This window comes from Aethalodelphis obliquidens, unplaced genomic scaffold (genome assembly GCF_003676395.1).
Source record: "Aethalodelphis obliquidens isolate GAN/ISIS:26980383/991018 unplaced genomic scaffold, ASM367639v1 scaffold136, whole genome shotgun sequence".
NCBI lineage: Eukaryota > Metazoa > Chordata > Mammalia > Artiodactyla > Delphinidae > Aethalodelphis > Aethalodelphis obliquidens.
In genome coordinates, this window is record NW_020838080.1 from 76390 (window position 1) to 96498 (window position 20109).

At 49.9% G+C, this 20109-nt stretch overlaps 2 protein-coding genes and 2 non-coding genes across 4 annotated transcripts in view; 3 read left to right on the plus strand and 1 right to left on the minus strand.

Moving 5' to 3' along the window:
* GAB3 (GRB2 associated binding protein 3) overlaps nt 1-772 on the minus strand; it is a 63018-nt gene extending 62246 nt beyond the window's left edge. The window contains exon 1 of the mRNA XM_027099656.1: nt 686-772. Within this exon, the coding sequence (XP_026955457.1) occupies nt 686-757 (72 nt within the window). The 5' untranslated portion in view covers nt 758-772. The remainder of the gene's footprint in view (nt 1-685) is intronic.
* Nucleotides 773-7968: 7196 nt separating this feature from the next.
* Nucleotides 7969-18711, plus strand: DKC1 (dyskerin pseudouridine synthase 1). Its single transcript, XM_027099646.1, has 15 exons — nt 7969-8076; nt 8723-8790; nt 9238-9324; nt 10525-10616; nt 10820-11004; nt 11604-11668; nt 11941-12067; nt 12296-12426; nt 12845-12988; nt 14530-14650; nt 15462-15580; nt 16209-16312; nt 16678-16741; nt 17450-17578; nt 17945-18711. Exons 1-15 carry the CDS (start codon nt 8061-8063, stop codon nt 18008-18010), a joined length of 1518 nt encoding a protein of 505 aa, XP_026955447.1. The 5' UTR covers nt 7969-8060; the 3' UTR covers nt 18011-18711.
* LOC113616406 (small nucleolar RNA SNORA36 family) lies at nt 12526-12661 on the plus strand. The gene has a single exon (XR_003431289.1). It is a non-coding gene; the product is annotated as a small nucleolar RNA SNORA36 family (small nucleolar RNA).
* On the plus strand, nt 16515-16643 carry LOC113616408 (small nucleolar RNA SNORA56). Its single transcript, XR_003431291.1, has one exon. It is a non-coding gene; the product is annotated as a small nucleolar RNA SNORA56 (small nucleolar RNA).
* Nucleotides 18712-20109: the final 1398 nt, after the last annotated feature.

Here is a 20109-nt window from a genome sequence, read left to right on the forward strand (position 1 = left end):
GAAGACCCAACACAGCCATAAATTAATTAATTAATTAATTTAAAAAAAAGAAAAAAACTTCGCAAAGAGTCGCAAGAGACGGACACTAGTGTAGTCCCGGGTCAATGGAGAAAGGGGTCTGAGCAGCTGTACGTTGCTTGTCCCGAGGACGCGGGTGGACATAATGAATGTTTGAGCTGTGGCTCGTACATTTAAGGTGGGCTCTCCCGAGTGCCCCTTGTCTCATCCTAGCAAAAGTCCATGGTTACCGGAGGTTCTCGAAAAGCGCAGTGTCCGCAGAAGGGAGAAGCTGAGAAGCGACACCCTGAGGAAGGCTGTGGACGGTCGTGTCCGACGACAGCTCCGCGGGAAGACGGTGCTCGCGACCCCGGGGGAAAGCGGAGCCTCCGCGCCCGCCCCGTGCAGGCGGCACGTCCCGGGGTCCCCGTCCCTCTCCCCCACCGAGGCATGGCGACAGGGCCGCTCTTTCGGGAGGTTCCCCCGGCCGCTCCCGCACCGAGACGGACGCCCGGGCTCGCCCCACCCGCCTCCCTCCCGTCGGCTCAGCGCGCTCCGGCTCGACGTGCGATCTCGCTTTCCGTCCGCCGGCCTCGCCCGCAGCCCGAGCGCGGGGCTCCCGGGCCACTCCGAGGCCACCCCGCGGCCACCCGGGGCCCCGAGGACGCGCGGCGACGCCCCTACTCACGTAGCGCTGCAGCTTCCTCTCGGGGGGCGACTTGACGAGCCAGCCCGTGCACACGGCGTCGCCCGCGCTCATCGTGCCGCGCTTCCTCCGGCTGGGCCGGCGTCCGCGGCGGGAGGAAGTCGGCGGGGATGCCGGCGGGGCGGGCCCAGCGCCTCCCGCCCGCCCGCCCGCCCTCCAGCGCCGCCCCCGCGGCCCCGCGACCCCCGTCCTGAGGGGACGGGCGCCACCCCCGGCCTCGGGCAGGAAAGCCCTGCGGGCCAGAGCCGGTCCCCCGCCGCCCTCGCCCCCGCCCGCGGTCAGCCGCGTCTGAAGGGCTGGTGCCCGGGCCTCGGGGTCACGAGAGCCGAAATCTAGACCCCGCACCTGCAATGTCAATGCTTAGGGATGAAGAAAAGCCTAACTGCCCCTTGACTTCCCGTTTCCACTTGGTGGTTTGCAAATTACTGCTTCTGCTGTGCCCCTCCCCCGAAGACCTCTTTATCCGGTGATGAGCTCTGCAGCAAAACTAAATCCAAATCACCCATAATCAAAAGGTTCAAAACTGGAAGTGCGGTTTGCAGTCTCTTTGACCCGAAGGCTTTAAAACATGGATCCAAGAATGATGGTGCAGGCGGTGTGCTGAGCCCGGTAAGTAACAGCCACGCACGTGACACTTACGCAGACATGCGGCTGCAGGGCCGGTGAGTGTGCACACCACTGGACAGGCATTAGCTCCCTGGATCCATACACACTATCAAGTGGGCTTGATCATGATCTCAGTTGTGCGCGTGAGTGAAATGAGAAACAGGATCATATCACCCTACAAAGTCGCACAAGTAGGAACTCAGCTGAGAGGCAGCCAGGCCTCTCTGTGCTGCTCTTCAAGGCACACTCTGCCCTTTATGAACACACTTTATAAACAGAAAAGCACGGATATCAAATTTCGGGGCCGCATCCACAATGCTAATCCGAGTGATTAGTATGGCGTCACCTGGCCAGCTCCCTGACCTGTAGTGCTCTTTTCCCTCGGCGTGACACCTCTCCCTTAGAAGTGACACTTGGAAGAAACAAATGCCACATCATTTCTTTGACTTACAAAAAGACTTCTCAGCCTCCTACCATACATCTGAAATTTCCACAGTGATGACTCTTGTATGGTAGGGTTCATGTGTTGTTCTGTAATCAGTCAGGGTTCAGTGGAGGGAACAGAGTTTGCTCTAGGTGTTTCAAGCAGAAAGGGATTTAATTTAGGGAAGAAGGTGCTTATAAAATCAATGGAGTGCTGGAGCATTGGGAGTCTGTGGGCGCTGAAAGCAACAACCACTCACTCCTGGCAAAGTAATACTGCTATCCTATCCCTCCTACAAAACTAAAAAGCACTCCCTAAAACAGGACACCAAAAGGCCCATCCGTCACTGTAGCCATCTCTAGTTCAGACACCACCTCACTTCAATATCCTAAAACCTAAAGAAAAACATAAAGCTAACCTCTATCAGTCTTTATTTGACATACATAAAATCTGGAGAGAAGGAATATGGGAAAAGTTTATATGTTCACCACACACACACACACACACACAGACGCGCACACACAGCTACTACAATTCTCCTTTCTATAACTGATCTTGAGATCATAATTTCATTGGTCTTTATAACTTCCTTCTTCACTACAGTCCCTGTCCTCCTTTTGCTCTCCAGCCTCAGCTGGTCAGAATTCTTTACCTGGTAAGTCAACCAAACCTTTATTCCCACTGAGCCTGAATCCTTAGTGGTCCTGCCTGGATGTGACAGTAGTAGGAGATGCCCCAGAGGATCCCTTGGATTTCAGACATAGTCCTTCCCAATCCCCTGGTATAACAGTGACCCTGTTTCAACTTGGCAATCAATGTCAACCATCCAAGCCTGCTCAGGAGACCTGTGGTTCAGTGGCATAAAGACCCTAAATGGCAATATGATGGGACCAGCGTGTGGGTCCTGGTTGAAGCATTCCTACCTTGGAAACCAACAGAGCTCTAAGCTGCTCCACGCTGGGAGTAGATGAGTAGGTGTGATGGTGAGAGGAGTCCTTCCCACTTCTTGATGGTGGGCCCGTGGATTCTGGCTAAGGAGGAACAGCACCATATAGCGGCCACCAGCTCACCTCCCCCTTTCAGTGTCTTTTCACCCACCTAGCGTAGGAAGTGAGCCTTCACTAGACTGACCAGCACAGATCCTTTCAGGCCAGGGGTTTCAGGGCAATCTCTCAGTGTCAGCACGTAGCACACGTCTTGTGTCTTATAGTGATTGCCTTGGTCGGAAGCACTGTTATGTGAAATATTGTGAAACTGAGTGCAGGACAGTAAGTCTACGGGTGGCCATGCTAGCAGAAAGGTGGCCCATGACAAGTACCTATTCAAGTGAGGACAAATTGTGGCCCCTTCCCCACAGATGTGGTCTGATTTCATCAATCGCCACAAGGTGGTGGGCTCGTCCCCCAGGGAAGGCTACCTTATTGGGAACTCGGTGTGGGTCTCTGCTGTGGACAGGCAGAGTACTTAGCAGCAGCAGTGACAGTGGCCATGACCACATCAACTGATGGCAGTTCCTGGGAGGGGAGCCTCACCCCTGCTGATTCCTTTAACCTCTGTAAACAATCTCCCCATTAGATTCTCCTCATTTCAACCCATAGAGCCTCTCATTTGCTTCCTTCGGAGACCCTGACCAACAGACCTATGAGGTTACACGTGGGAGTCAAGGGAAAGAGTGTCACCCACAGCAGGGGCCACAGAGGTTGATCAAAAGGAAAATACGATGGCAGTAGAGGGCATGATTTCCTTCAACACTCCAGGAACCCACAGTCTGTTTCTCCTTTTAGGACTTGCCAAAGCTCCATGTAACGTTGCAGTGCATCGAGTGGCTGGTACCTGCCGCAGAGACTTTCCTTGCCTGGGGTTCCACTAAAAACACGTCACCTTACAGATTACTTGCTGAAGCACTGGTGGCACAATTTCATGTCGTATATGTTGCCTACAGAATCTGAAGAGCCCCAGCAAATGCGGTGCCCCTTTCTGAGTGGTAGGTGGTATGCAGTGCAGCAACTCACTGAATATCCAGTATGGTCCAGACCATCTCAAAACATCACTAAGGGTCAGCCTCTTGAGTTTTCATGGGCTTTATCTCCCACACTCTGGCATACAGGTGTCCTAATGAAGCATCTCTGCTACCTCTTGTCCACCAGGTGCAGTAAGCGTGATGTCTTCGGTGTAATGGCCCAGCATGATGTTCACCGTGATTGTTGAAACAATCGAGTTCCATTCATCCGAGATGATGACAGAGAGTCACAGGATGGCTTGTTTGCACTCCAGCCTGGGGAGACTAGATAATTTGAATAGCAAGTGGTTTTTTGGAACCTGGATTCCCTTTGTGGCTTACCCATTTCTCATTTATTTAAATTAGGTTTAGGAAAAACAAATACCGTATGCTAACACATATATATGGAATCTAAAAAAAAGGGGCTCTGAAGAACCTAGGGGCAGGACAGGAATAAAGATGCAGACGTAGAGAATGGACTTGAGGACAAGCAGAGGGGGAAGGGTAAGCTGGGACGAAGTGAGAGAGTGGCATGCACATATATACACTACCAAACGTAAAACAGATACCTAGTGGGAAGCAGCTGCATAGCACAGGGAGATCAGTTCAGTGCTTTGTGACCACCTAGAGGGGTGGGATAGGGAGGGTGGGAGGGAGGGGGACGCAAGAGGGAAGAGATATGGGAACATATGTATATGTATAGCTGATTCACTTTGTTATAAAGCAGAAACTAACACACCATTGTAAAGCAATTATACTCCAATAAAGATGTTAAAAAAATAAAATAGGTTTAGTTTGAAATAGATAACCAACAAGGATCTACTGTATAGCACAGGGAACTATATTCAATATCTTGTATTAACCTATAATGGAAAAGAATCTGAAAATAATATATATATATATATATATATATAAAACTGAATCACTGTGCTGTACATCTGAAACTAACACGATATTGTAAATCAACTATACTTCAATAAAATAAATGAATAAATAACATTTTTTTAAAGAGCAAGTCTCCCCAACCAAAAAAAAAAAAAAGGTTTAGTTTGGCAGTTCTTTAAGTACTGTAAATCTTGTAACTAGGAGGACTTATGAAAATAAATGTCCACTATTAAGGAAGAGTTTCTATTTTAATTATGTTATGTGGGGCCAAGTGGCCATGCATCTAACTTATTCTCTGTGAAAAGAGAGAAAATTTGAAAAGCAAATTCTCCAATTTCTGGATGAGGGACAAACATGAGGAGATAGCTATACGTGTGTGTGAAAGGCCAATAATGTAAAATCCGCAAGTAAAATCTGCAAACAAAAAGAATTTTACACCATGACCAGGTGGGGCTTGTCCCAGAGATGCATTCAGTATATGAAAATCAGTGACATCCACCATATTGACAAGCAAAAGAGGAAAAGTCACATGATTATATCAATTGATGCAGAACAAACCCAATATCAATTCATGACAAAAACTCTCACAAAACTAGGAATAGGGGGGAATTTCCTCAACTTGTTAAAAAACATCTATGGAAGACATATGACTAACATCATATGACTAACTTCGTACTTAAATGGTGAAAAACTGGGCACTTTCCCCTAATGGTTGGGAACAAGGCAAGGCTATGTGCGCTCACTACTCTTATTTAACGTAGTGTTGGAAGTTCTAGCCAGTGCAATAAGGAAAAAGAAGAAAAGAAAAGAAAGAAACAAAAGGCACACAGACTGGGAAGAAGAATTAAAAGTGTCTTCATTTGCAGATGATATAATTGTCTTCATAGAAAATCCAAAGGAATCTACATGAAAAATTCCCATAAACTAATAAGTGAGCTTTACAGGGTTGCAGGATACAAGATCAACACAGAAATCTCTGTACACAATTTCGAGGCTCATTATATAACTACAGTGATCAAGATTGTGTGATATTGGTAGAGGAATAAACACATAGATAAATGGAACGGAGTAGAGAACCCAGAAATAGACCCACATACATTTACCCAACTGGTTTTTGACAAAGGTATAAAAGCATCCGCATGGGGTATGCCACTCCCAGAAAGGGGCCCACCAAGCATCGTACTTTCTTCGTGACAGTGGGTTCGAGGTACAGCAACTTGTTTTTCTCTTTGGAGGGACAATGCCAATATGCTTCAGTCCACTGGTGCCCAGAAACTTCATGAAAGTTTTGGGCCCCTGAGTTTTTATGGGGCTTATCTTTCACTCTGTGGTGAAATATTTGCTACTGCCCGTGCACTAGGTCCAGTCAGCGTGACGTCATTAACGTGGCAGACCAGTATGATGGTTTGGGGGACAATGAGATGATCACGTCAATGCCCAGGGACTTCATTATGGTAATGTGCCCGATAATTGAAGGGACAGTGACCGGGGCTTTCTTTTGACCCTCTTTCCATAATTGTGCTCAGTCCTTCAGGAAGCCTCTGTGGGAATTCATCCAGCTGCCAATTATGCGATCAGGAACTGGGGAAAGAGCCACAGGGGGTCCACAGGGAGAAAGACGCAGACTAAAGACTCCATTTCCGACCAGCGGACCACAGTGGAAAGTCGGAGGAAGGTTTAAAGTACACAGCTGTGTTATGTGTGTACCTGGCCTCACCTTCGCTTGAGGGCTGAGTCTGTGAATTGATGGGGTCCGGGAATTAGATGAGGGGCCATGATTTTCCATCGTGGTGATTCAAGGCAGGCTGCCGTTCACCAGATCTAGAGTTTTTGTTGGTGGTGGTCTACTACAGGTGGCCTTTTAACAGGATTCCATGATTCATCACCCTGAAGATCCTTGGGGATAAAACATTCTTGCCATCTTTACATGGCCTTATCCTCTTCTGTGTCCTTCTTCTCTTCTAAGGATACTTGTCGTTGGATTTGGGGCCCACCTGAGTCATCCAGGATGACCTCATCTGTAGATCCTTAACTTCAGTACCTCTACAAAGACCCTTTTTTCAAGTAAGTTCGTTTTCATAGAGTCCAGGGGTTAGGTCCGAAGTGGGGGGCCAGTCTTCATCCCACTATAGATGTGAAGCCATTGAAGGGCTTTGAGCAGAGGAGGGACATGGCCTGACTCACAATTTAATGGCTCTTTCCAGGGGCTGTGTTGAGGAGACAATATAGTTGGAAAAAACAGAAAGAGGGGGTAAGTGCAGGAGGCGAGTGGAAAAATGTAGGAGAGCCATGGTGATGACATGGACTCCAGTGACAGTATTGAGGGTGGTGAAAAACTACCAGATTCTGGATCTTTTGAAAGCAAAGCCGAGAGGATTTGCTAACAGATCAGATGAGGAGTGTTGGAGAACCATTAGTGAGTACCTGAAATTTAGCCAAATATATACCAACGGAGCATTATAAAATTATGGGATGGGGAGTGTAATTAACTGCTCGTGGATTGGTTGATATTGAGGACTTTGGCTATGTATAAAAAATCAAGTTAGAGCATTAATATTATTACTGCAGGAGGGAAGAGGGCTTGAACCTGGAGCTTGCTTGGCCGTTCAGTACCACAGCCACGAACCCGCTTTGACTGTCCAGCAGTTCACGTGGAGCCCCGTCGTGGAGCTGAAATCTAGCTGTGCTGTAACCGTAAAGCGCACACCAGAAAGACTTGGTACAGAAAAAAAACACAAAAAGAGTGTAAAATATGCCATTCACAATGCTGTGTATTGCTTATATGTTGAAATGATAATATTGTGGATCGCTGCGTTAAATAGTTTGTTATTAAAATCGATTTAACTTTTAACGTTGTACTTTCTTTCCCAAATGGCTGCTGGAGAATTTAAAAGTCCACAAGTGGCTCGCACTCTTGTTTCTATCGCCAGTGCCACTCTAGCTGGATGGGAATTACAAGCGGCAAAGGACGCTATGCGCCTCAACGTCTTCATTTTGCCATCGGGACTGATCCGACAGCCACCTTCAAGGGTCGGGGAGGAAGCAAGGAGCGCTCAGGCGGGTGCCCGTGCGCTCCCGTCCGGGTAAAACCTCAACGAAGGAGAGCGAACCGCTGCCGGGCCATGCCCACAGCCTACGAGCCGCCCCGGCGAGCTGCGCAGGCGCTCCTAGACCTGGCCGCCGAAGGCGGGGAGAGGCCCAGGGCGCACGCGCGGACGCGCCAGCGTCCCGGCCGCGTCCACCAATGAGAGTGTGCAGCCGTCCCGCGCGCGCTTGGGGCTCTGCCCCGCGAGCCCGGCCCCGCCTCGCCCCGCCCCGCTGCACGACACGCACGGGGCGGCGCACAGGTGGGCGGGCCCTAGTGGCGCGGCCTGACGGCGGCGGGAGTCCGCGGTAGCTTCCTCGGCGCTAGCCCACGCGGCTGGCACGCTCAGCGGGGCAACATGGCGGACGCGGAAGGTACGGGTGGTTCTCTCGCGGGTGGCCGGGCGGGTTGCCGCGGGCCGGGGCCAGATCCTTCGGCTAGGGGAGCCGGGGGTGGGGGGACAACTTCGAGGCCCGAGCTTTCCGCTAGCTCCAGCTGCCGGGCCTCCTGCCGACCTTGTCGCTTGGCCTTGGCTCCACGGGTGAGGGCGAGAGAGCGAGAGGCCCCCGCGGTGACGTGACGCCACCAGCCCGGGCCTCCCGCCGACGGTACGTCCCCTTAGGGCCCGGGCCGCCGCCGCCAGCTCGGACGCCGCGGTCAGCGCCGCGCGATGAGGGGAAGCAAAGGGGCCGAGGGGCTCGGGCGTGCGCGGAGCGCTAAGTCGAGAAAAAGTTCTAGGGGCCACCAGCCCTCGGGGACCGTTGGGCGGTCGCTTACGGGCCCGCGGCCAGAGCGCCGTGGGCGTTTCAGCCCCGCGCGGCCACGTGGTGAGCCGGGATGGAGGGCGACACGTGCGGCTGCTGTCTGGAGCCCGCCGTGCAGCCGCGCACTCGGCCTGACACCGGCGGCTTCCCCTGTGATCCTAGACAAGCATCCGTTTTCTACCTACCCTTGTTTTAAACTTCATTGTCTTTATTTACGGGGAAAACTCCTAATTCTTGTGTGTGTGTTTTTTTTAAGTACTTATTTTACCGAAGAAGCATAAGAAGAAAAAGGAGCGGAAATCCTTACCAGAAGAAGATGTAGCAGTGAGTACGAATATGTTGTACTTTGCTTTGACTGGAAAGAAAGGTTTCTTAGCTGACAGATTACAGAAAAGAACTGTTTTTAAAGGCTTTGGAGGAATGGGCTGTAATTGAGTGGTCGTTGTGTAGAAAGTACACAACGCCCGCCAACCTGGGTCTTTGCTGTCAGGCACACCCTGCTAAGTGTTGCTGGCCGCACCAAGTGCTCCCCCTGAAATTCTCTTATCAGACCCACTGCCCCGCTTTCTCTTAAAATTGCTGTGCCCGTCGTGGTGGCACTTCGCTTACGCTTCTCAGCTCTTTGTTCATTTCTTTTTCCTTTGGAGGTCCCGGGGAAAAGGCATAGACTACCTTGCTTTTTATTTCAAAGGTATAGACTTCTGTGGTAGTAGTGGAACTGTTCAAAGTCAGGTGGGAAGTCTAACAGGCTGTGTTTCTGTCCTGTGGAAGGAAATACAACACGCTGAAGAATTCCTCATCAAACCTGAATCCAAAGTGGCTCAGTTGGACACATCTCAGTGGCCCCTGTTGCTAAAGGTATGTGTTTCGCATCAGGTCAACGCTTGGCTTTTACATTGTTTTTGAGTATTAAACAGTTGATTGAGAGTGCATCCTGGACTTAGGAAATGCTAGATGAGGCCGTCTAAAACACTGTTCCTCAACGTGTCTGAGATGAAGGACCAGGGTTTGTTCGGGTTTTTCCCCCTTCATTTCCAATGTACCCAACACTTGTAGAATACAGGTAAATTTTACAACAGTGTCACACTGCTATCACATTTTATAATCAATTCTCAATTTCTGTACTTAGGCTCACCTTACAGACCTGTCCTGGTTTGTGGAGTAGAACATGCTTGAGAGCGTACGGCCAGTGCCTGGCATGTTAACTTGCTCCCTAGAAGTTACTGGCTATCGTGTTGGGGTTTAACTAGGGTACTTCGGTGATGAGTTAAATTACAAGTTTCACAAATGACATAATGGGCGCCAGCTACGAGATTAGGAGGTAAATTTATTGAAAGACTCCTTGACAGACTGTTTGAGTAAATCACTAAATATGAGGTAAAAGAGAGATTTGCATATAGAATTGAATACAGTTGAGTTTCTGCTTGGCCAGATGTGTCTGCCATTTAGACAGCATCTGCTTCTCTATTTTTACCTGCTGGTAAACCAGGTTGGCAATGTCCCTACTGTCATGGAACTTAAAATCTAGGGGTGGGAGATACAGTTAAAAAAATCATTGCTGCTTGTGGAAAGCACCAAGATGAAGCTAAGGGGCTTCCATTGACGGGAGCCCTTTCAGGCTGGTGGTGGAGCCCTGGAAAGGAGAGTGAGAAGGGGCAGACGTGAGGGAAGTGGGGTAGGAGTGCCTGGGGCAGGTGCAGGCCAGTCAGGTGTGCGGAGCCGTGTTGCCAGTCCCCCTCCGTTTGGTCCCGGAGAAAATCAAAGCTAGTCCAGATTGTACTCATAAGCCTGCACAGTGAAGCCCAGTTTGTTCTGTAGTACCCCAAGAGGTCTTTCTGGAGGAGGGATCAAATTTGTCGTATTCTTACTCATATAGGTAATTTTTCCAGCATGTGGGGAGGCTTAGCAGTCTGTCACAGCACATAATGGAAATATAGGAGTAAGATCTAAAACAAGAAGCTGAAGCGTCACCATATCATGGTTCATGGTGGTCCTGACTCTTGTTTCCCACATGTTAATGATTTATTGTTTGTTTTGTGTTGTATCATTGCTTTCTAGAATTTTGATAAGCTAAATGTAAGGACAACACATTATACACCTCTTCCTTGTGGTTCAAATCCTCTGAAGAGGGAGATTGGGGACTATATCAGGTAAGTGTGTTGGAAACAGCACTGTCCAAACTTCCGTTCTTTTCAAAATGACCCTTTCACATCAGTTATTCACGGAGGTAGCGGTGGCATTGCCCTAAATACGATATCCTGTACCCATGGTGAACTCTTCTTTTGTACTCTTCAGATTTAGTTTTCATTAGAGGACCAGAGCCGATGACACAGTAATTTCTTTCCCATTCTAGGACAGGTTTCATTAATCTTGACAAGCCTTCCAACCCCTCTTCCCACGAGGTGGTAGCCTGGATTCGGCGAATACTCCGGGTAGAGAAGACAGGACACAGTGGTACCCTGGATCCCAAGGTGACTGGTTGTTTAATAGTGTGCATTGAACGAGCCACTCGCTTGGTGAAATCCCAGCAGAGCGCAGGTATGTGGGAGAGGGAGGGAAGACGGGGCTACTTTGAGATTGGAAGGCTTTCTGTGTTTCCTTTCCTTTCTACCTTTTGGCTCTCAGAAATTATTTCTTCATTAGTAAAATCATAAAACAAAAACAGAAAACAGAAGCAAGGGATATTCTTGGTGTGTATGTGCCTTCTGTCCTCAGCCAGACCCTGGTGGGGCTGCCTTGTTTGGAGTTCTAGGTGCTTTTTATGCACACGTTGAGCCCAGCTCCAGGCCTGTCACTCCACGCTCCTCTAACCGCCCTGCTGCTTCTGCCTAAAGTGCCTCTCCTTCATTGGCATTGGGGAGAATTCTACTTGACCTTCTAAGGTGGTCTCCAGTCAGGCTCTCCACGGGCGCTCCGGCTGTCCCTGTCAGCATGTTGAAAGTTGAGCTCTCGATGAGATAGCGTCTTCAGTCCTTTCTCACATCTGCACCATGAAATCTGTCTTAATGCAAATTTTACAGAAACAGGAGTTCAAATTGCCTGCTTTTTCTGGCTGTACAAAATGGGAGTGATATAAGCATATAGAAAATACAGAAAACTCAGTGGCCACACCTGACTACTCTTTTGTCATTTTACAGGCAAAGAGTATGTGGGAATTGTCCGGCTGCACAATGCTATCGAAGGGGGGACTCAGCTTTCTAGGGTAAGTCTGTAATTGTAGGGAAGGCACCTGTTAGCAACTGGGGTCTCTGAGGCCCTTGCCCTTGTCAGTGGGCTGCCGTGGCCAACCTGCTCATGTCCTTTCTGAGGAGAGGCTTCTGCTCAGCACTGAGCCATCCCTATGTAGTTGAAGAAAGAGTCAAAAATTTAGATCCTAAATGATTGAAAGAGACCTTTTGTGTTTCAAGTGTGCCCTTAAACTCCCCAAATCTGCCCTTTGATCTTATTTGAGTTTTGCTTTGTGCTTATTCTCAGGCCCTAGAGACCTTGACAGGTGCCTTGTTCCAGCGACCCCCGCTCATCGCTGCAGTAAAGAGGCAGCTCCGAGTGCGGACCATCTACGAGAGCAAGATGATCGAGTATGATCCTGAAAGGAGATTAGGTGGGTCCTTAGGCCTGCGAGGCACTGAGCCCACGTAGAGCACACGTGCGTAGGAATGAATTCTGGAGAATTAGTCTCTTAAAAGTAGATGCCTTTAGTATGTGGTGTAGTCGTGGCCTGTGTCCGTTGTCTCTAGTTTTGCTGGTGCAGATAGAGAATAACTCTGGGTTTCTCAACCAGTGGTGTGTTTACTTGGGAAAATATGTACTACTTTTGCATGTGTCTTAGGAATCTTCTGGGTGAGTTGTGAGGCCGGCACTTACATTCGGACGCTGTGTGTACACCTTGGTTTGTTATTGGGAGTTGGTGGTCAGATGCAGGAACTCCGGCGGGTTCGTTCCGGAGTCATGAGTGAAAAGGTACGTCATCGCGGGGCTACGAGTTTTAGCGCCGGCTGGTACTTGGGTCCTCCAGCCCTTGGTGGAACTCTACCTGCTTCACATCCAAGAAAAGGCAGTTTCCAAAGTGTTGAGTTCAGTTCAGGGCAGCTTCCCTGTTCTGTTAATTAAACTTTGGGACATTGAAACACAGGCTGGCGGGGGGGTGACTGGATGGATAGCATTACTCTATTCATTTACCTCCTAGCCTACAGATAGATATGCCTGCTTAGATTTAATAGACCAACAGGTAAAGAGTTGACTCCGAAGAGACCGGAGACTAATGAGCTTGGACTAGCAGACGGGACTAAATTCATTCCGTGTTTGGAAGTGTGAGGTCCGTTTGCCTGTCGGGGATACAGTGGCACTCGAGTAATTTTCATATGTGGCTACTTTCCAGGACCACATGGTGACGATGCACGATGTGCTGGATGCCCAGTGGCTGTATGACAACCACAAAGATGAGAGTTACCTGCGGCGAGTTGTTTACCCTTTGGAAAAGCTGTTGACCTCTCATAAACGGCTGGTCATGAAGGACAGTGCGGTAAGTTCTGTTTGGACCAAATGTGACCTCGAGAGATGAGATATGGTCCGTGTCCTGAACACTTCATTCTATTTAAAGAGATGAAATTGGGCTTTGTGAACTTGTAGCGATTATTTTCCCTTGGTTTATTTTCTGGTTTCGTAGATTGGACACTGGATTCATTTATTTGTTTTTTTGTTCTTGGAAGCATTTATGATTAACTTTTTATTAAATCAAAAAGAAATATAAATTAAAGTAGAAGTTTAATGCTAGGAGTAATTTCATTTCGAAATAAGGCAAATACTTTAAAAGTAAGTAACTTGGTTCAAGAAATAGACTATCAGTGGTACATAAACTTTGCCCTCTTGTAAACTGGTAGTTCTGCATGTGCCTAAGACACCTTGGTTTATTTAAATTATTGCTAGAAAAGGTTGTTTTGATGGGGATAAAAGGTTGAGACTAGAGAGTTTCAGAGATACGATAAGTTAGTTCTCCATTAAAGGCTTTGTTTTGTTTAAATAAATCCTAGTTTGAGGTCATAAAACCTAAACGTCACAGAGATTATCAAGCTTTTTTCCTTAGTATACTTACTAAATAACCTTAGAGTAATCTTAACGATGAAAGGAAATCTGCAGTTATTTGTGTTGCTTTGGGTTTCCTCTTTAGTAGTTATTTAAGGTTGAGTAGTCCAGAATTGTAAATAGCCTTATTTTTAATGGTATTATGGTCAGAGAATACGGCCTTCTGTAAGTTAAGATGCTTTGTGGCCTAGTGCTTAATCAATTATTGTTAAACAAGTAGCAATAAAAATTTTTTCTAACTTTTAAAGATATAAATTTTTGTATATATTTAATAACTCAAGCTTGCTCGTTCATATTTAGATCTTAAATTACATAGATGTTTGATGACTGTATAGATGTTATAGTTTGTAGTAAAAGACAGAAAAACTAATGAGGCATACCAAAACATGCCCCTATAGCGACTGAAAAAACTTAATCACGTGAAACAGAACAACATAAATGTGATCCCCCCTTGCGCTGGGGCCAAACTGGTCGCTTCTGGGTGAATTTCAAGGGAGGGTGGAATATGGTGAGTGAAGACAAGGTGGCACGAGGCGGGCTGGACGCGTGGAGTGCTGTCGAACTCGGGGAGAGTGGCCTCGGCAGTCTTGCGTGTGAGTTAACTTTGGGAACCTGTCATTATCCAGATTTCCCAGTAAATCTGATACACCTCCCAGCTCTGTCAGAGGTTTTTCCCTTAATGATTAGAGGCATAGAGAAGAGCAATTAAGGAAAACTGAGGCTGGGTGTTGGTTTAGTATGAAGGCAGCTCTAAGTGCCCTGGGTAGGAGTGGCTGTTTACGGCCCCCGCTGACATTTCTGAGTCGACGTGCGTGAAGGGCCTGGCCCGTGCTGGGTGGCTGCCGTGAGCCTGAGTCCCTTCATAAGCTAGACCGCGGCCAGTGGCCATGGGTGTCATTGGTCCTCTGTCACGGGTGGGGGTGGGGTGCAGGGCGGCGGCCGCCTGGGGCCGCGGCGCTCACCAGGGACACCACCCTGCAGGTGAACGCCATCTGCTATGGCGCGAAGATCATGCTCCCAGGCGTCCTCCGGTACGAGGACGGGATCGAGGTCAACCAGGAGGTGGCGGTCATCACCACCAAAGGGGAAGCTGTCTGCATGGGTAAGAGGCGAAGGCGCCCTTGGCCCTCCTGCGCCGCTGCAGCCAGGCTCACTAACGGGCTCCCCCGGGCCTGGCCCCTCGGGCTCATCTGATCGCTGTGTCGCTCGGGGTCTGTCGGGGTGCTCACAGCAAAGGGCCATGTCAGACAGGCATAGGCGGCAGGGAGGTAAGTGGGGCTTCCTCTCGCCCCACTGGCTGCTGTGAGGAGCTGTGTCTCAGCAGTTGGGCTCTCCTCGGCTCTCCAGTGAAAGGAGGAAATCATCAGCGAAGTGGGGGTGAATGGCTGTGGTAATTAAAGAGCCTTCAGTCCACTCCTTGTCTGCTTGCAGCACTACCTTGTGAAAGTTTAGCTACTGTCGGATTGTCCCTGTGTGTGGCCTGAGCTCCAGGCAGGACACGCATGTCTTTGGGGTTCCTTATTGAGATGTCCCTTCCCCTCTGGCTGCTTGCTCACAGCTGAAAAGGAATTCTGATGACATGCTTTATTTCTTGTGCAAATTACACAAGTTAAATAGCTGTGGTTTACTTATTAAGAAGTCCCTTCTGAGGACCTAGGAAGCATTGATTTTTATGAGTGTGATTAGTGTCAGTATTTTTTGAACTCGATAAGTAATGTGATTTCACAGCCTTTCTTCCCCTAATGGTGGATTTCCTCCATATGCAATGCTCAGCAAAGGAAACCTCAAGGCAGGAGAGCTTAAGAATTTTAAATAGGTTTTTAAAAGTTGTGTAAAACAGTGGCATTCGGGCTCATTGATTATGGAGTCTTTCCCCTTCAAGTCGTTCTTTTATCTCATTCCAACGCCTGCAGCTATTGCATTAATGACCACGGCAGTGATCTCCACCTGTGACCATGGTATCGTAGCCAAGATCAAGAGAGTGATCATGGAGAGAGACACTTACCCTCGGAAGTGGGGTTTAGGTCCAAAAGTAAGTGGGACTGGGCGTGTGCCCTGCTGCCTTATTCTGTTTTGCCTTGTTGAATCCTCACTTGGGCAGCTCCCACTGTGTGTCCACTGCCACGTCCTTGCCTCGTGCTGGGCTCTGGGGAGTCAGTGGTAAGTAGAAACGGGCCTGTCTCAGACCTTAGAGATTTCAGTCTAAGGGGGACAGTAGATAGGCAGTGCTCAAATTGCACAGTGGCGTGGTGAGGGCCTTAGGAAGGGGTGTGGAGAGGTGCCTAACACGTCAATCAGCAGTCCCCGATGAAGGCTTCGGCCTGGTCGGGGAGTCGGGGTGAGGGATCTGGAGCCACGCCAGTGTGCGGTACGTAGTGTTAGATGTTGAGGTGAAGCGGGGAGGGAAGAGTCCAGGGCTGATGGAAAAGCATGTGCAAAGGCCCTGTGGTCAAAATGACACTGCAGAGGCTCCCACTGGTACAAAAAGGTTTGCAACCTTTGATAAGTCCCATGTTTGCTCCTATTAGAGGGAGGGTGAGGTTGGAGCACTCTGCTGAGAACACCCAAGGGGGGCCCCTTAGTTGCTGTGTGTGTGTGGTCGTGGTACATGCTTTATGTGTTGACACTGTACTAACGTTGAAACCCTGACGGTCCACCAGGCAAGTCAGAAGAGGCTGATGATCAAGCAGGGCCTTTTGGACAAGCACGGCAAGCCCACGGACAACACGCCTGCCGCCTGGACACAGGAGTACGTGGACTACAGGTAAGGGCGGGCAGGATGTTTCCCAGCCATGTGGTGGGCAGAGGGCACGCTGGCTGCAGTGCTATAGTGACCGCAGGGGAGGAGGGGAAGGCGGGGAGCCCAGACGTGGGAAAGGGGTGGATTTAGTTTGGGGGAAACGTGTAGGACCTGAGGGGACTGGCCTTGGGCCGTGTGGAGTAGCCGCTTAGGGCGTTGGGCAGCACGACAGACAGTTAACCGTTTCTAGTCTGGCTCGTGGCACTCCAGCAGGAGTCAGTCTGCGACAGCAAGTGGTGAGTTGTTCTGTCCAGCATCAGGATGTTGATGGTGGCCTTAGGCTTGCCGGATCTGCTGGGAATGACTCTCACCTGTCGCTCCTCTTTCAGCGATTCTGCCAGGAAAGATGTCAAAGCCCCCCAGGTAGTTGCCGAAGCAGTCAAAGCCCCAAAGGTGAGTGGTGTGCTCTGAGGGCTTCGCCATGTGCCGTCCAGCCACACGTGCTGGCTCAGCGGGGTGGGCCTTCCTGCCCCCCTCGGGCTCTGCAGGCTCCAGTTCACGTTCCCTGTCGTGTCTGCTGGCAGGGGTGTAGGCTCAGCTGAGGCCATGACCCCGGAACAGGGTTGGGTCAAGGGGCGGCACAGGCATGTTGAAGTAGAGGCCGTGACGCTCGGGACCGGACAAACCCCTCCGGACGGCACCAGCTCAGTGTTGCGACCGGCCGCGGGAAGCACGCGGCGGCTGCTCGGCTCGGGGGCTGCGGGCTGTTGGTGTTAGACTGCAGGATGGCTTGTCTGTACCTCGGGTGGCACAGAGTGTCCTGAGAAGAGCTGCTTGTGCCCTGCTTGGGGCCCGCGCTTGCCTGTCTTCTCTGAGCACTCGTGGGAGCGCCCCTGGGGGGCATGCGGTCCTGCCTTTGGCTTCAGTGAGGACGTGGCCTTTCTGGCCCGGCCCTGTGTTGCTGCCCTGGCGCTCCTGCTGTGCCCCTGGCTTCCTGGTCTTTGAACCCTTGGTAAACAAAGCCCTGTTGGGGTCTTTGAAAACTTCCTGTTGGATCCAATCAGCGTCTTCTCTGCTGGCTCCTCCCCTTCTGACTTACTGAAACTTTCTCATCCGCATTTGCCCAAGATCTTAACATTTGATCAATTGTCTCCACCTTAGCGGAAGCGAGAGAGTGAAAGCGATGAAACCTCTTCAGTGGCTCCCCAGTTGGTCAAGAAGGAAAAGAAGAAGAAGAAAGACAAGAAGGCCAAAGCTGCTCTGGAGAGTGTGGACGAGCCGGGAGATGGGGTGTGTACAAACACGTCCAGGGCCCAGGGCTCTCTTTGTCCTTGAAGGGGAAGGAATTGCCCGCTGGTGCCGGCTTGGTTACTCGGGGAGTTGCCCTGTGGGAAGGACGGGGCCGGGCCCAGCTTTTTTATAGTAGCGGCTCAGAGTTAGGGTTGTGTTGATGGTGGGTGGGGAGGGTGCATGGCTGGGGGATCTAAATGCAGGGGCATCGTGGAAAACGCGGGATTTGTGTTATGTGCAAAATTTACGTATTGCAGGATATCCTTACGGATCCTGAAAAGGCTTAGTTGACTGTGTGGAACTTCCCTGATTTCCTTTGGGGAGAGTGGCAGTGCTTAACAGACGCTTGCTTTCTCTTTCCCCCAGGACAGTGACACCACCAAAAAGAAGAAGAAGAAGAAGAAAATAAAAGTGGAAATCTTCGCTGACTAGTGGACGCCACTTGAAGCACTGTGTCCAGGTGGGAGGAGGAATTAAAGCCTTATTGAGAAAACATAACTACATTTGTTCTTGAGGGAATGAACCTGAGATCCCGGAAAGGGCGGAGAGTCCGGCGTGTTGGAGCAGCTGCTGCGACCTTGCTGATGTCCCCTGGCGCGGTCATCCCATCTTGTCCTGTTTTAAGGACACCGGTGAAGGGGGCGGGTGTCTCCCCTTCAGACCCGGCGCTGCCCGGTGAGCATCCGCAGCTGTTTCCTGGGGGCCGTTTTCACGTCATGGGCCTCTCCTAGTTTGCTTCCCCCTTCCCTCATCAAAAAAGTTTATAAAAGTCAAGTCTGCTCAGCAAAATGGTATAGGGCAAGTAAAAAAAAATATAAGTGAATCATGTTATTAATTGAGGGGTAATCATTTTTCCAGTGTCTTGTGAGGACTCTAGTGTCAGTCTCCTCTGTCACCCCGTATTTCCCTTCTAGATGGAGGCCTGGCCAAGGGCTCTGTCGTTCCATCTCATGAGTTATTTCCAGTCACTTCGTCACTGCTTGTGTATATAGGCACCACTTCAGACACTTAAATCCACCTGTGAGAGAATCCCCAAAAAACCATGTCTCCGTTCTTTGTTTTAATCCTCAGTTAGCTTCATTGCTGGGAGAAGGTTGTAATTTTTACTTATTAAAGTTTACTTATGAAATTTTTAAAGTATTCCTGTTGGATTTTCTGATTGTTGATCTCAAACTAGGAGGACAGAAAATATATTTTGATTAAAAATGTTGGGTTTCCCTGGTGGCGCAGTGCTTGCCGATGCAGGGGACGCGGGTTTGAGCCCTGGTCCGGGAAGGTCCCACATGCCGTGGAGCGGCTGGGCCCGTGAGCCATGGCTGCTGAGCCTGCGCGTCCGGAGCCTGTGCTCCGCAGCGGGAGAGGCCACAACAGTGAGAGGCAAAAAAAAAAAAAAAAAAATGTAGGGACCTTTATGTCCTAGTTGAAATTTGATGCTTTTCCTTTATGTTTGGTTACTTTTCTTTCTCTGGTTCTGCGTCTTGTAACACTTCCCTTTGGGCCCGTCATCTGGCATGAGATCAGATACTCTGGAATCTTCATCAAGACACTGACGAGATAAGAGGGGACTCATCACAAATTAAGTGATGTCCAAACTACTTGAGAGGAGAAAGGTTCTCAGTATTACGTGGTGGGTGTGCAGGGCAGGAGGTGCCAGTGCCTGTGTCTGTTGACAGCCCTTAAGTATCTGCAGACACATCTGGGCACAAACTCGACGAAGGGAGCCACTGAAGCTTTTGCTTGGGCTGGAGGGCGCAGTGGTGGAGGATGTTTAGGAATCTGAAGGCCTTGGTGAGAGGTCTAGAGCAGTTTGTGGGGAAGTGCTGCACTGCTGGCTTGTCACGGCCTCTGCTGCCCGGGACCCTGAGCGCAAGTTGCACACCTGGGCCCTAGACGTGCCAGGATGTACGCCTCCGGGAAGTTCAGTGTGTGGCCACGGTGGGTTCCCATCTGGGGTAAGATGCTCTGGGGTGCTTGTCTACGTGGGTGCTAGATTCAGGAGACCTGCAGTGTGACTTTTGAGGGCACAACTGCATCTTAGTTCTTTGGGGCTAATGTGACTCTCAGCTGTGTGAACAAGGGAGCAGAGTATTTTGTTCTGGACACATTAGTTTAAATCTGGGCAGCAAGTCTGGGGTGCTCTGAAAACCATGTTGAGAATAGAAGAGAAAGCTAAAAGGAGTGGTTATTAGGAGGAAAGATAGATCTGGTAGACATGTCGAAACCAAGGCCAATGCAAGTGGAAGCAAGGACTTCAGAGCACTCTCCCCACTGGAGCAGAAACTGGACGGTCCCCTTACACCTTTGCTCCCAAAATGTTGTTTGTTTGTTTGTTTTGTTTTTTGTTTTGTTTTTTGCGGTACGCGGGCCTCTCACTGTTGTGGCCTCTCCCGTTGCGGAGCACAGGCTCCGGACGCGCAGGCTCAGCGGCCATGGCTCACGTGCCCAGCCGCTCCGCGGCATGTGGGATCTTCCCGGACCGGGGCACGAACCCATGTCCCCTGCATCGGCAGGCGGATTCCCAACCACTGCGC

Bases quoted from the DNA above. Each gene is read 5' to 3' on its own strand.
- DKC1 (XM_027099646.1), top strand. The intron at 9,325-10,524 runs GTATGTGTTTCG...ATTGCTTTCTAG, and splicing joins AGTGGCCCCTGTTGCTAAAG to AATTTTGATAAGCTAAATGT. The intron at 11,005-11,603 runs GTATGTGGGAGA...GTCATTTTACAG, and splicing joins GAAATCCCAGCAGAGCGCAG to GCAAAGAGTATGTGGGAATT.